This window comes from Phocoena sinus, chromosome 10 (genome assembly GCF_008692025.1).
Source record: "Phocoena sinus isolate mPhoSin1 chromosome 10, mPhoSin1.pri, whole genome shotgun sequence".
Lineage (NCBI taxonomy): Eukaryota > Metazoa > Chordata > Mammalia > Artiodactyla > Phocoenidae > Phocoena > Phocoena sinus.
Genome location: NC_045772.1, coordinates 96,356,452 through 96,371,147, shown reverse-complemented (window position 1 = coordinate 96,371,147; position 14,696 = coordinate 96,356,452). Strand labels below are relative to the sequence as shown.

Sequence of the window (14,696 nt, the reverse complement as noted above, 5' to 3'; positions counted from 1 at the left end):
CTCGCTGACTTGGCTTATTCCACATCAAGACTTCAGCACCATAGAGAGGGAGTGCGACGGGCTGTTGTGTCCTGGAAATTCGGGCCCCTAGCAGCTAATATTTAATTGTCATGAAAACAGGGAACTCAGTTTCTCTCCTCTCTTCCAATTGACATTTACTGAGTATTGTGGATTAGCGTAACGTCAACACAAGGTACCGTGTTCTGTTTTTGAAATTCATCAAATGTACTCCAACCTCACTCAGACATCCACATACAACAGTTAGAATTGGCTGTTTAAGATCTTTCGGTCTAAAATTTTGTGGTATAAATTATTTCAATATGTCTCCTGAAGATGACTTTTCCTTTAGCGTGCATTTGTATAATACAGTATTATGACTCAATGAGAAAGAAAAACAAAAGAAATTCAGCATGAGCTCATCTGCTTTCCTGGTGCTTTTGGTTAAGTCAGGCAACAACGTCTTCTCTGGATTGAACTGTGCAACGAGATGTTATAGCTCGTCTTGGTGAGGAGGGACCCAAAGACTCCCTTCTACTTTTTTCCAAGGGAACAGAAAAACAAACAAGTGAGCAAACAAACAATTCCTCATCCCCACAAAATGATTAGTGGTGAAAAAGGACCAGACAATAGAGACTAGTATTTTTTTTTTTTTTTTTTTGCTGTACGCGGACCTCTGACTGTCGTGGCCTCTCCTGTTGTGGAGCACAGGCTCCGGACGCGCAGGCTCAGCGGCCATGGCTCACGGGCCCAGCCGCTCCGCGGCACGTGGGATCTTCCCGGACCGGGACACGAACCCGCGTCCCCTGCATCGGCAGGCAGACTCTCAACCGCTGCGCCACCAGGGAAGCCCGAGACTAGTATTTTTTTTTAAATTGAAGTATAGTTGATTTACAATTTTGTGAGTATATATATATTCTTTTTCATATTCTTTTCCGTTAGGGTTTATTACAGGATATTGAATATAATTCCCTGTGCTATATAGTGGCACCTTGTTTTTCATCTATGTTATATATAGTAGTTTGGAATCTGCTAATCCCAAACTCATAATTTATCCCTCCCCCTGCTTTCCCCTTTGGTAACCATAAGTTTGTTTTCTATGCAGAGATTAGTATTTTTTAAACTGAGGACAGAAGAGCTATCTTAGGGTGGCCATTGCCCTAACAAGGTGTCTTACGAAAGCCATGGCCTGAGATTAAGAGTTCAGGGACACTCTGGTCTGTTTGATGTGACACGTGGCTTTCAGGAAAACAGTTTTTATCAGAAGCCAAAAGGGGTATATTTGTGGCCCATGAAGAAATGACTTTGATCTTCCATGGACCAAAAGGGCAAAATTCAACAGCTGACATTAGGCTGGTGGTTAACACATGATGAAGTAACCAGAACTCTAATCAAAAGGTCTGAAGAACCAAATGGGACTTCCCTGGTGGTGCAGTGGTTAAGAATCTGCCTGCCAAGGCAGGGGACACGGGTTCGAGCCCTGATCCAGGAAGATCCCACATGCCACGGAGCAAATAAACCCGTGTGCCACAACTACTGAGCCTGTGCTCTAGAGCCCGCAAGCCACAACTACTGAGCCCGCGTGCCTCAACTACTGAAGCCCGCATGCCTAGAGCCTGTGCTCCACAACAAGAGGAGCCACCGCAATGAGAAGCCCGCGCACAGCAACGAAGAGTCGCCCCCGCTCGCCACAACTAGAGAAAGCCCGTGTGTAGCAATGAAGACCCAACGCAGCCAAAAAAAACCCCCAAAAAACCCAACAATAGGAAGCTACTGGAAGTATCGTGTCAAATCAACCCAGCAGCATAAAGCCATTTACTTTATTCCTTAACTCTACACCTGCCAAGTACCTTCCCCTACCTGCCTGTCGTTACATGTGCCATGGAGTTGACAGTGTACCCTGGACTACAGAGTTTTGGGCAGGAGAAGGGGGATTCCTCTAGAGAAAAAAAAAAATTGGAAAAATATTAAAAAACATGCTTGTGATGTGGAAATTTTCCTTCTTTTTAATAATTGCAGGAGTAGAAAAAAAATCAACCTGGAATCTGACAAATAACAGAAAAAGGAAGTCCATCCCTGCCAGAGAGAATCTTTAGTCTATTTGGGTTCTGCCCTCGCGGATGGGCCGAGGTATTGGTGAAAGGATCCGCCCATTGCTGCGGCCTTGGACAGTAGGATGGGTCTGTCTTTTTGCATCATTAGCTGTAGTACAGGATCATTTCCCTGGGTGAGGGGCAGGGAGGGGTTTTAAGTGAATCATCATCAGAGACTTTGGAGCTGGAAAGGCTCATCATCAAGGCCTAGAAGGGCTAGAAAATCATTCATTGTGGCTTAAAAGACATCAATCGTACGGCGTTGCAAGTCGCTTGGGAATAACATGTGTACTTCACCTGAAACTCAGGAAAAGACTTAACTTTGAAAAAAGCAGGTGAATTGTCACATTTCTTTGGTCAGAAGAAAATGGACTGGTGGATCAGCTCCTCACGCTGGGGGAAAAAAATGCAGCCAAGAGGACTTTATGGGAAGGACGCTAGTTGAAACAGCACCAGCCCAGAAGGGGCTTGAGGGATTTTGGGATTCTCAAAAGTTGCTTTTACCATGATTTCTATAATCAGAAAAATATTCTACGAAAATGTGACTTTTTACTTTCTGCATAGCTGTTCTTTTTGTTTTTCAATTTTCCATGCAACATAATCAAGAATTTATTTGAAACACCTTATGATATGAACTGAAATAAACTTGGCAAACTACAATTATCCTGAAGTTTTATTCATTTATTTATTATTTATTCATTTATTCCTTTTAATTCATTTTACACAATGGGCTTCCTCATAAAATTTTATTTGGAAGGAGTTCTATTCAATTACCCGATGGTTATAAAAATGGAAGAGGGGCTTCCCTGGTGGCGCAGTGGTTGAGAGTCCACCTGCCGATGCAGGGGACACGGGTTCGTGTGCCGGTCCGGGAGGATCCCACATGCCGCGGAGCGGCTGGGCCCGTGAGGCATGGCCGCTGAGCCGGCGCGTCCGGAGCCTGTGCTCCGCAGCGGGAGAGGCCACAACAGTGAGAGGCCTGCGTATCGCAAAAACAAAAAGAAAAACAAAACAAAACAAAAAAATGGAAGAGAACAATGATAACTAGAGATTGTGGAATATATCTTCTGCAACCCTGGGGCGGGGGGCGGGGAATAAAGGTGACCTTTGGGTTATTTTAGGGGAAGAGCGCGGATGGGGTTAGAGAAAAGAGAGTTTGTTTCACACAGTGTCTTTCTGCATCAGTGATTTTAATATGGATTCTTAGTGGTTGTCAACAGCTGGTTAGATAATCTTTTTTCTTTTTTTACACCCTGCTCTTTGGATTCTGACCTAGTGAATTCCAGGCTCAGTTCTCCTCCTCCATCTCTTTCTTGATCCAGTCAACGTAGTTGAGCAGTTTGGTGTAGAACCCGTACCCCCTGCTGCAGCCGATGCCCCAGGATATGACGCCTGTCGCCACCCAGCGATCATTTTTCTCATCCCTCACTGCAAAGACCCCTCCGCTATCCCCCTGACAGGCATCTTGCTTTAGAGTCGGGTCCCCAGAGCAGAACATGTTTTCAGAAAACACATCTTTCCTATTTTTTTTCCGGAGCCAGCTCTCACAATCCTCTCGCTTAGCTACGGGCAGACGGACAAACCTGAGGTTGTGAGAAAGTCTCTCCTCCGTGATCCCAAAGCCACTGACATAGCCCATGAGACCCTGGTCATAGAAGGTCTCGTTGTCGGGGAGGCAGATGGGGAGGAGGTTGGGGCCCAGGGTGACACTGTTTTCCAGCTCCAGGAGGGCGATGTCCCCCTCGAAGTTGTGGGACTCTTCCTGGCGGTAGTCGGGGTGGATGCTGACCCTGCGGACGGGGTGGTTGGCCAGCTTGGTGATCTCTTCCACGCTGACGTGGCCCAGGAACACGTCCACGGTGGCGTTGCCCTGTGCTTCGTACTCCTTGGGGTAGAGCGTGTGCGCGGCCGTGAGGATCCAGCGGTCGCCCAGCAGCGCGCCGCCCCCTCGGCCGTGGATGTTGGTGAAGGCCTGCCAGGGGAAGTTGCCCAGCTTGGCCTTCTGGCCTCCAACGATGCGCTGCTTCTGCTCCACAGGGTTGACGGGTTTCCCGCACACTGGGGAGGAGAAGTGGGGTGGGGGGGGAGAGAAGGGAGCGGGGTGGGGGAGAAGGGGCGGGTGGGGGGAGGAGAAGGGGGCGGGTGGGGGGAGAAGTCAGCGCCCGGCACCGCGGTCTGTTCCCTCCCCTTCGTCCCCTCTTTTTAGCTCAGGCCCCTTTCTTCTCTCTCCTCCCTCCCTTCCATCTTTGGTGTACGGTCAGCCTCTTCTCCTCGTTCTTGTTTATTCTTCCTGGGGCTTTTCTCGCTCTTTTTTTCCTTTTTCTTTTTTTGGCCGCGCCGCGGACCCGTGCCCCCTGCAGTGGGAGCGTGGAGTCTTAACCACTGGACCGCCAGGGAAGTCCCTTTTGCTCTTTTTCTTTTTATTCCTCATCTCCCACCTGCTCAGTGAAAAGTCCAGGAATGTCGGGACAGGTCCAGCTCTCTGGGTCCCTCTGCCCTTCTGCTGGGGCGTCTCCTCGGCTTTTTCCTGATTCCTCCCTCACCCCCTGTCTACCTTCAGCTTCAAGCTGGAGCGTCTCTCCCTCCTCTGTGCCATGCCTCCTCTGAGGCCCTGCAGGGCTGCCAGGGCCACAGAGGACGGCGGAGCGTTTCCACTCACCTGGCAAACACCGAGGCATCTTCTCTCCTGCCAGCTCATTCTTCCACATGCCCTGAGCTGTGCAGATGTACCGCCCTGAGGGGAGAGGGGCTGCGCTCAGGCTGGGAGGTCGTGGGCAGGGGCCAGTGAGCACCAAAGTGCGGGAGGGAGAGGTCAGGGATCAAAGGGAAAGGTTCAAATATACGTGGATGGGATATTGAAAGTGTTAAGAGGCTCCATACGTATATTTTTGTTTTAATGCTAAGTGGAAAAATCAGAATGCTTAACTGTTATATTCAACACGATCCCCATCTGTGAAAGTAGACACAAAACCTGCCAGGAACTTATCAAACTTCCATCAGTGATTGCATCTTGGTGCTGGGTAGTAGATGTTAATGGTAGCTATGGTTGTTTTTTTTTTGGCGGTGCTGGGTGGATCTTACTTCCCCAACCAGGGATTGAACCCATACCCTTGGCAGTGAAAGAGTGGAGTCCTAACCACTGGACCGCCGGGGAATTCCTGGTAGCTATGTTTTCTGATCACGGATAGTGTGCCGGTGCTCATTGCTCAGAACTTTATCTGCGTTATCTCATTTAAGCACCACCATGAGGCTTTCAGATATGCATCATTATCCCCACCTTATAGATGAGGAAACTGAGTTTAAATAATTTGCACAAGGTCGGGCTTCCCTGGTGGCACAGTGGTTGAGAGTCCGCCTGCTGATGCAGGGGACGTGGGTTCGTGCCCTGGTCCGGGAAGATCCCACATGCCACGGAGCGGCTGGGCCCGTGAGCCATGGCCGCTGAGCCTGCGCGTCCGGAGCCTGTGCTCCGCAATGGGAGAGGCCACAGCAGTGAGAGGCCCGCGTACCGCAAAAAAAAAAAAAAAAGTTTTAAAGATACCCACAGATGAACTTGAGAGTAATTTAGTAAACCTCAATGCAGAAATTCACAACCTAGCAGCCTGAGAGGGTATGTGGGGAGAAGGCTGAGGAAGTCTCACTGATAAAGCTGTAGTGGTGGTGGTGGTGATGGTGGTGATGGTGGTGGTGGTGATGGTGGTGCTGGTGGTGCTGGTGGTAGTGGTGATGGTGGTGGTGGTGGTGATGGTGATGGTGGCAGTAGTGGTGGTGATGGTGGTGGTGGTGATGGTGATGGTAGCAGTAGTGGTGGTGATGGTGGTGGTGGTGATGGTGGTGAGAAGAAGCTGCTTATGAGATTCAAGTCTTTCTTTGTATCAGCTCAGGTGTTTCCTTCTTCAGCTTTATTAGATGCCTCTTGGTACCTCTGAAGCCAGTGCCCTGGATAAATATCTTAATATTCACTCTGTAGGGATTCTATTGGAAGAAATTTGCAGAAGATGTCCCAACAAGAGGGAGAAGACTGCCATTTGCATGGGTCCCTACCTCGTTCAGACTGGCTTCTGCCATCTCTGGTTTGCATTTTGTAATACGGCTCATGGCAGTAGTACTGGATACGGGCCTGGTAGGTGTTCACCCCCGTCGTGGTGGTATAATTGAAGGCTCCATTAGGCAAGCTTCGGGGCTGCCCACAGTCCTTGACTTGGAGAGAACACAGGGCCGTCTGAGAGCTGGTAAGGATTGTACCGGAACTTCAGTGGGAGGAAGGTGAGCAGTCTGCCCACAGAGCAGGAGTGGACCTGCAGAACATGCTGAGAACCTTCGGGAACTATGGTGAGTAGGGGGCTCTCGTGATGTACGAGAACTGGATACAACGAAATTCAGTCCTGGGTACAGCCTGTCAGTCCTGCTGAGATGAGGGCTGACTGGTTCCTGGATGGGCCAGAGGCTTCAAAGGATAAGTCAGGGGAGGGTCTTTTTGGGGAGATGCTTAGGCCAGACCCCTCTTCCCTTCTCCTCGGGGGAGACACATCCCTGAGTTGCAACTTACTCTTGCACCTGGGCATGGCGCGATGCCATGTGCCATCATCCTGGCAGACAGCTGTGAAGGACAGGAGCGCCTGTTTGCCCTGTTTGATCAGAGATAGAGGTGCTGTTAGTACAAGGAGGTGCCGCAGCTCCCTTCCTGTCCTCGCCCACACGGGAGCAGTAGGGATGCAAAGTCATCTCTCAAGCCCTCAGAACTTCGCACCCATGGACGTGGCTCCTTGGTCCTTCTTCCTAGCCAGTCCTTTCAGACCAGACTTACACATGGGCACACATGAGCCACACAGCAGGAAGTCAGACCTAGGGCTAGTTGTTAGACCCAATAATCCTCTCTCTAGATTCTTGCCTGTTTCCACTGAGGTCCAATTGAACCGCACAATTTTAAATTAAAAAAACAACAAGCCCAGTTGTGTGTTCTCTGCATTGAAACAAAAGTTTCTGCCCTGAAGTAGAACCATGTTCCTCTTCCTCTGGAACACCTTTCATCACCTCATCGCCCCTAGACTGTAGTCTTCTTAAGGGCAACAGCCTTTCCTAAAATACTAGCGCAGCCCAGCCACTTTCAAGGGTGCTTGAGGATGCTGACATATGCTAAGTGCTGTCGTAGGTGAGCAGATGGCAGGGACCAGGGCAGGAGATGGCCCCCTCTGAAATGAAAAGTAATTGGACAGAATGAATGAGTTTTATTAAGATCAACAGTCATCCCAGATAATTCGCCCTGGAACAGATTGCAAGAGAATGTGTACGAGGATTAGGATGTCCCAGTGAAACGTAAATAATGTGAGAGAAACCGTGTGACTTGTTTTAAACTCTATGATGTGAATGACAAATGCCAAGGTAAGGGTGCGGGGGGACGTAGGACGTGGTGAGTTGTAACCTGAGCAGAGAGGGGGGGTCTAGGACACTGAGTCCTTCCTGGAGCGAGGAGCAGTTACCTGGCTAACAGCTTGATGCAACATTCAAAGGTAAGCTCCACGAAGCCTGCGTGAATATGTGTTTCTTTTTACTGTACTTCCCACATCCAGAACACTGCCTGACACTCAGTAACACTTAGAATGTTTGTTCGGTGACTTTGCTACAACTGAAGGACAAACCAAAGGTCTCTTCTCTGTTTCAGAGTAGGTCTCCCAAGTGGTTCTATTAAACAAAGACGGGATGTCCAGTCCCAGGTCCCCGGCCAAGGCTAACTCCAACCGCATGCTTTTTAAAAATAGCATTTTAATTTACCAGCTTTTGTGAGATTGACCAGTGGAGAAAACCACATATTTTCCTGAGTCTGCAAAGCTGAGGACAGGGTGGTGGACCTGGGGTAAGACCACCAACGTACAGAAAAGAAGCCCCTTCTTGTTGTTAGGTGGGATGCTGCCCGATTCATGAATCATTGAATAAAGTCAGTTAGGTCTTAAAAAAAAACACACCAAAATCCCCAAACCCAGAGCCCTGGAGCAAGAGGAAGGGGGTTTGGTGGTAATCCTTGCTGTACACAATCCCGGTACTGTTGAGTCGCTCCTTGCACTTCACCTCCGCCCCCGCCTCTTTGGTTCCTAACTCTACAATGAGTTATTGGGCAAGGCCAGTAGCTCTTAAACTTGGCTGGGCAGTGGTATCACCTGAGTAGCTTTTAGTAATCCTGACGCCCAGGCTGCACTCCAGACCCATAGACTAGGCTCTAGCAGGGGACCTGGACATCAGTATTTTAAAATCCTAAGTGTTTCCAAAGAGCAGTCAAGTTGGAACAGGCCAGGTGACCCTTCCAGCTCAAACGTGTATGATTCCACTTGGGGCTGAGCCTCAGTCTGCTGTGGGCCTGGCTGTGCGAATTATTCCTGATGCTGGGCCAGTTCCTTCCCCTCAGCTGTGGCTCTTACCTCCATGAGCTGGTAGCCTTGTTTGCAGGTGGCGATGAAGTAGTCCCGGAACTCGTACTGAGGCTGCAGGTCCTGGATGATGGTGAACGAGTCTAGGGTCTTGGGCTGGGGGCACTTGATGACTGTCGGGGAAAGCAGAGGGCACATTTATTGCAGAGCCACTGGCCTTCTTTCTACCCACTACATCCTGCCCCCTTGCTGGCCAGCGAGGGGCCCCGGGCAGTCTTACTTTTGCTGGTGTAGTGCAACTTCCAGCCCTGGCTGTCCCCTGAGTCGTCCGTGAAGAACAGCAGGTCCACGGAGTTGCTGCTGGTATCAATGGGCTCTGGCCTTTGCTTCCCACAGAACTCACCGATGTTCCTCTTGTTGGCATAGATCTGATGGGGGAGGAGGGAGGGTCACCTCTCCAGTTCAGAGACTTTTCTCCGGGGCTGGGGCGGTGGTGCTGGTGGTGGGGATCCTGCTTTCTGTATGTTTTCAGCTGGAGGGTAAAAGGGATCCCCAGTACCCAGCTGCCAGCTGTGTAGGAACTTGCCCAACTCATGTGTGATGCTGGCCATTGCTGTACCAATTGGCCAGAGGGTCCAGCAGGAAGGAGGGGTAAGAGAGCCACGTGGCGATGGGAGGAGAGGACAGGGCGTCTGGGGGTGGGGAGGTCTGCTGCACCTGTAGCTGGTCGTAGGGACAGTGTACTTGCTCGTGGTCATCGATTTCAAAAGGCTCCAGGAACTTGAGTTGGAGGGTGAGGCCCCGCTCTACCCGGATGCTGTAGTTGCAGCGTAGGTCGGGCGGGTAGGGCCGGGGGTACTCCAGGCTGGAGATGTAGCCCGACGGCTCTGTGAACAGCTCGCTGCTGCACTCGGCTGTGAGAGCAAAGCCGGGAGGGGGGTCACCCGAAGACTCGGGCTGGCCCGGTGAGCCCTTGCTCGGTCCCTTCCTCCCAACCCTGACCTCACCCTGGCAGGAATGCCTGTCCTTCTGAAGCTCATAGCCTGGATGGCAGGAACAGAAATAGCCACCAACGTAGTTGTGACACAGGTGCTGGCACAGCGGCTGGGGATTCTCCTCAACCGAGTTGAGCTGGGAGGCACATTCGTCCAGGTCTGGAAGAGATTCCGGAAGGAAGGATTCAGCTCCTGCCAGGGGACTTCTGTGGTGGCGCTAGTCTCAGCGAGGTCACTCACCAGAGGCCTAAACAGACAAAGCCAGCTCCTGGCCACCTGGGCCTCCCGCGGCCCCTCTAACGCTTTCTGGGAACTGCCCAGTGGGGACAGGGCTCAGGTGGACAGCCCCCTCCTGGAAAAAGCTCTCTTGGTAAAAGCAAGGAAGGCCAGGCTTCCTGCTTCTTTGGAGCCAAGGTTCTCCTTTTCCGGCCCCCGTGCAATAGGAGGCCTGGAACACGGGCACGGGGGCCACTCACCCACAGCTTGGTAGTAGGCCAGGAAGCCCCTGTAGAACATGACGGTGCCGTTCTCCTCGTTGGAGAAGTCCGTGTGGAAGGTCAGCAGCATCTTGTTCCCTTGGGACATAAATTCCTTCCTTCCTGGAGGGTTGCCCAGTGGGGAGCCCAGCTGCCCACAGAACCTCCCCAGGGTTTTCTTATCGGCAGAGATCTGGTGGAAGAAGGACAGTGGGGTAGGGAGACAGTTGCTGAGGGGACACGTCCCACGTGGAGGGTCAGTGAAGGTCATCCTTCTCTTGTCATGCCTCCTTGCTGGACGGCCCCCAGCTGCTCTCTGCCTGCTGCGTTCTGGCTGTTGCAAGCTTCCCCAGGTGCCTTTCCTCTGTCCCCCGCATCTCCATCCGCTAACTCTGCACGTTATCCTGTCCCGCAAACATCGTCCCTCCCCTTTTATGACCCCCAGCATGTTTCAGACCTTTCTTCACACCCATCTCCTCCTGTGCCCGCCCCCCGACTGGAATCCTGGTGGCCTCTACCTAGCCTCTATCATTCCTTCATCCCTAGAGCCTGGATGGTCTGCTTCACCTTCTGCTCTGTCCTTCCACCTCGCCTTAGTCAAACCACTCACGTCCAGCCATGCCTCGTGATGGACTCAGCTGAACGTGAGCCCCTGGGGCCTGGTAGCCTTAGCAAGCATGGCCGAACTTCCCTTACCTCTTTCTTCACAGATTCCTTAACCCCTCCAGAGCAGAAGGCATCCCTCCCCCAACCTCATTCTTCACCATCCCTTGCCACCAAGACCCCTCGCCTCCAACACTGCCGTCTCAAGTCCTCTGGGCTAGGAAGATGTTTCATTTTCATGTTATTCTCTTATAACCTCCAGGAGGTCTCCTTGGAAGAGTATTTTATGGGCTGTGTGCGCGCTCTACCCGAATCCAGAGTCAAGAATCTCATTTTTATTGGATGTAGAAAGATGGGACTGGGACGGCGCCCTTGGTCATGACAGAGGTGAGGAGACAACTCCCTGTCCTTGCTGAAGCCTATGCTTGAGCCACCACCATGAACGTCTCCCTTCCCCATGTCCCTGCGTTCCTGGTGAGGTGGCAGCCAAGGTGATACTCTCCATGGAAACAGGGAAACTGAGGCACAGCGATTTCCCAAAGGCTGCTAGCAAGTAAGAAGGTGGGGAAGGTTTTTCTGATTCCTGTAGGCAGTACATTTCCTGAGAGTGGGGCCCGTACCTTCCCTCTGTGTCTCTCCCCTCAGTGCTCCCGTAGGGGCTCTCAAACCAGTGGACACTCATCCACGACATCACTTGGCTCTCAGAACCCCCACCTGGCCATCAGCTTTTACAGGCTTGGGGCTTTGTCCACAGGTGGGGTCCTATACAGGGTGGTCAGAACACAAGTTCCCAGGTTCCAGAGACACCCAGCTCTCCCTCTGCCCACCCAACCTGGGCCCCTACCTTGACATAATCATAGAAACAGCCTTCCGAAGGCTCCAGGTCAAACTGCCGGAAGACGAGCTTCACCCTGTACCCCGTGGGGACCGTGATCACAGTGGTGGTCTCAAAGTTGTCGGGGTAAGGCTTGGGGTACAGAGGGGAGGTCACTTCCCCATAGAGTTTCCGAGGGGTGAAGACGGAGCCTCCCACCCTGTAGAACAGGACTGGCACCAGGACGTATAAGAGCCACCTGCCAAAAAGAAAAAAGGTATCTGTAGGGCTGGAGGGGTGCAGCAGCCTTGCAGTTTGGGCAGTGGCTGCGGAGGGGGTGGGGATGGTCATACCGCCGGGCGTTTTCCTCTCGGCCCATTCTAGACCTCACAGAGATGTTCTGGGGGGCGGGGGCGGGCGGAGTGCGGAGGCTGGTCTCTGCAGCTGCCGCATTGGTGCATACTCCCCGGGGCGGTGTCCAGTCCGGAGGTCATCGCGCTCCCTCCACCTCTCTCCCCAGCCTCCTCTGCTCTGTCCCATCACTCCCCTCCCCTTCCCGGAATAGGGCTGGCTTGGGACCCGTTAACTGGGGGTGAGGGTTTCCAGTCACGGCTCTCCGAAAGGGCTCCCAGAGGCTCAGCAAAGGCCTCTGGGAGAAACCACCTATGGAAGATGGTTTTGGGCACAAAACGACGCCTCTCCAGGGCTGAGTGGGTCCCCCATCTCGCTGCTCCCTGGGAGCTGGAGGAGGAAGATAAGGTGGCATCACCTCCTGGGTCTGAGGTCTCCTCTTGCCCTCAGGAGGAGGGACGGGGGGTATGTGTTTGCATGTGTGCACGTTGGAAGGGGTAAGGTATATACGGAGGGGAAGTGTGTTCCCACCTCCCTGAGTAAATCTGGGGGCAGGGTTGCCTCCCGTGCCCAGGATTCTCTGCTCTGGCTTCTCCCACCCTCCTTGGTCCCCATTAGCCTTACTCACATTTCTCAAGGGCTGTTTTTGGGTCTCTGACTCTCCTGACAGCGTCTTCATCCACTCTGTGTCCAGGGAGAGCAGAGTCACGCAGAGGAGGGAAGGGGGAGGGAATGAGGGGGAAAAGGGGGGGACCATTACGGGAGGAATGTTGTAGGGAATGAACTATTTGCATAAACAAAAACCAAAAAAAAAAAAAATCTGTTTCCAGTGTCATTTAGTTTTGGTTTTGAAATCCCTGATGGTGGTGCCACCTGCTGGCCACATGGGGAAGGTCTAGAGATGGGTCTGCATTTTTAGGGACAGAAAAGCCTTTGGTTGGAGGCCCAGACTTCCGTTTCTAAATCTGATGGGAATTCCCTCTTTCTTCTGGGACCTTCCTGGGGTCTGATGTTGTTGTACAAGGTTCCTACCAAAAGGGTAATGGAGATTGCAGTTGAGGGTGACTCTCTTTCCTGGACCCTTCCTGTCCTTAGTCGCCTGACAGCCCTGGTCTGGGAGCAGCCAGGGTTTCAATGCCCAGGATGATGTGACAGGAACAAGGGCTGGAGAAGGGTAGTGCAGGAGGGCACAGAGGAGAATGAAGTTCGGTTGCCCTGGGGCCCTGGGCTACTTCACGCATCAGTGACACGAAGAGCAAGGATTGCTGTGACCCCAAAGCAGCACCGGGCTCAGTTGTAAGACCCTCCTTCCCCACCTCAGTGAACTCAGGCCTGCCAATGAACTTGTTTCTTAGAGAAGCAGGGGCAGCTGAGGACAGGATAGACACATCCTCTTATCCTCAGAAACTGGTCAAGAGTTTGAGCCCCTGAGTGTCCCAGCTGCCTAGGGCTGGGCAAACAGTGTGGCTGTAGACCGACCACTAGTGACTTGGTCTTTTCTGAGAGAAGGCCAGGCCCCCGGGAGGGAGAAAGGGCTCTCGTCTCTCTTGTCCTCCAGGCCATCGTGTCCTGTTTTAAGCCTTTGCTCTTTGGGGAAGACTTTCTTCAACTCTCCAGGGCTCAGCGACCCTATAGCGGTGTGCTCCACGGGGAGACGCAGATCCAGAACAGGCCTCTGAGTTCTCAGGCCTCTGTAGTCCATCCTGCTTGTTTCCCCTATTAGATGAATCCCTCCAACTCTCCACCCACCCACCTGCTCACTTATCCATTTGGAAGCTACCTATTTAAAGTGCCAGGCACTTTCCCAGGCACTGGGCTCGCGAAGATGTGGCAGCTTCCCGCTAGGCAGTGGCCAGGTCCTCACTGAATGTAGTTTGAGAGCAGGCATGTGGGAGAGGCAAGATCAGGCCAGGTTGGAGGGTTGGAGGATCTCCAGCAGGTTTATACGTCAGAGCCGAGGACTGAGTCTGCCGGCAGGGCTGATCCATGACACGATCCACGGCATGATCCGTGGCCTTGTCAGGTGAGGAAGGACAAAAGGTAGGGAAGAAGGATAAGGAGGATGTCAGGAGGCAAGAAAGGAGGGGAATCTTGTCTAGCAAACTGCACATTAGCATCTGGACAGCAGTATGTGTGTGCTGTGCGCTTACCACGGGGCAGGATGGCAGATATACAGGTAGAGGAGGTGGTCCAAGAAGGTGAGTCTTGGCAGAAACTCTCCCATTCCTCCTAGGGATTCTGAGTTCTGTCCTGGTACCACGTAGCATGACTGGAAACTGACAAGCTTGGACCTCATTAGCTCAGTCCCAGTCGGATTCCCACTCTGCCCAACCATACAAAATCACCTCGACTTACATGTTGTGTTATATACCCTTGATGTATACCAAGGACAGCAAGAAGGAACAGCCACGTGAAGATTGCTCAAGCATTTGTTTTCAAACCAGTATTGAAGACATATTGATCATTCCTTTTAAGATTTGATTCTGGGGAGAAAAAAGTTTTCTCTCTTAACATAATGGTATGTTTCCCTCTGTGGATATATTTACATCTATATATCTATATACCTGTACCTATATCTACCTGTATCTATCTATGTCTAGACATGTCTAGATCTAGATAGATAGATACAGACATATAGATATGTATAGGTATATATTTTTTGCCTTGGCAGAGAGAAACTCATCATGTTCTCAATAATAAAAATAAAGAAGACAGGGTCTTCCCCGGTGGTGCAGTGGTAAAGAATCCACCTGCCAATGCAGGGGACACGGGTTTGAGCCCTGGTCCGGGAAGATCCCACATGCTGCAGAGCAATTGAGCCCGTGAGCCACAACTACTGAAGCCCGAGCGCCTAGAGCCCGTGCTTAGCAACAAGAGAAGCCACCTCAATGAGAAGCCCGTGCACTGCAACGAAGAGTAGCCCCCGCTCGCCACAACGAGAGAAAGCCCGCGTGCAGCAACGGAGACCCAACGCAGCCAAAAATAAATAAATAAATTTTTAAAAA

General features: G+C 51.8%; 1 protein-coding gene across 2 annotated transcripts; it reads right to left on the bottom strand.

Annotated features, from left to right (window-relative positions):
• Positions 1-3,261: 3,261 nt before the first annotated feature.
• Positions 3,262-14,112, bottom strand: C1R (complement C1r). Of its 2 annotated transcripts, XM_032645340.1 has the most exons (13): positions 13,842-14,112; positions 13,472-13,706; positions 12,320-12,375; positions 11,371-11,599; positions 9,924-10,116; positions 9,460-9,606; positions 9,170-9,366; positions 8,733-8,880; positions 8,504-8,625; positions 6,640-6,718; positions 6,135-6,290; positions 4,750-4,824; positions 3,262-4,148 (listed from the first exon to the last, which is right to left on the bottom strand). In XM_032645340.1, coding segments are annotated over exons 3-13 (2,118 nt in total). In that variant the 5' UTR covers positions 12,322-12,375; positions 13,472-13,706; positions 13,842-14,112; the 3' UTR covers positions 3,262-3,378. The 2 variants fall into 2 exon arrangements, with proteins under 2 accessions (XP_032501231.1, XP_032501232.1); XM_032645341.1 differs by lacking the exons at positions 4,750-4,824; positions 6,135-6,290; positions 13,472-13,706; positions 13,842-14,112 and having other exon boundaries at positions 3,269-4,148; positions 12,320-12,381.
• Between the last annotated feature and the right edge of the window lie 584 nt (positions 14,113-14,696).

Excerpts from the sequence above, each read along its gene's own strand:
- C1R (XM_032645340.1), bottom strand. Across the intron at positions 10,117-11,370 it reads GTTTCTATGATTATGTCAAG|ATCTCTGCCGATAAGAAAAC; the intron begins GTAGGGGCCCAG and ends TTCTTCCACCAG. Across the intron at positions 9,367-9,459 it reads GGACAGGCATTCCTGCCAGG|CCGAGTGCAGCAGCGAGCTG; the intron begins GTGAGGTCAGGG and ends TTGCTCTCACAG.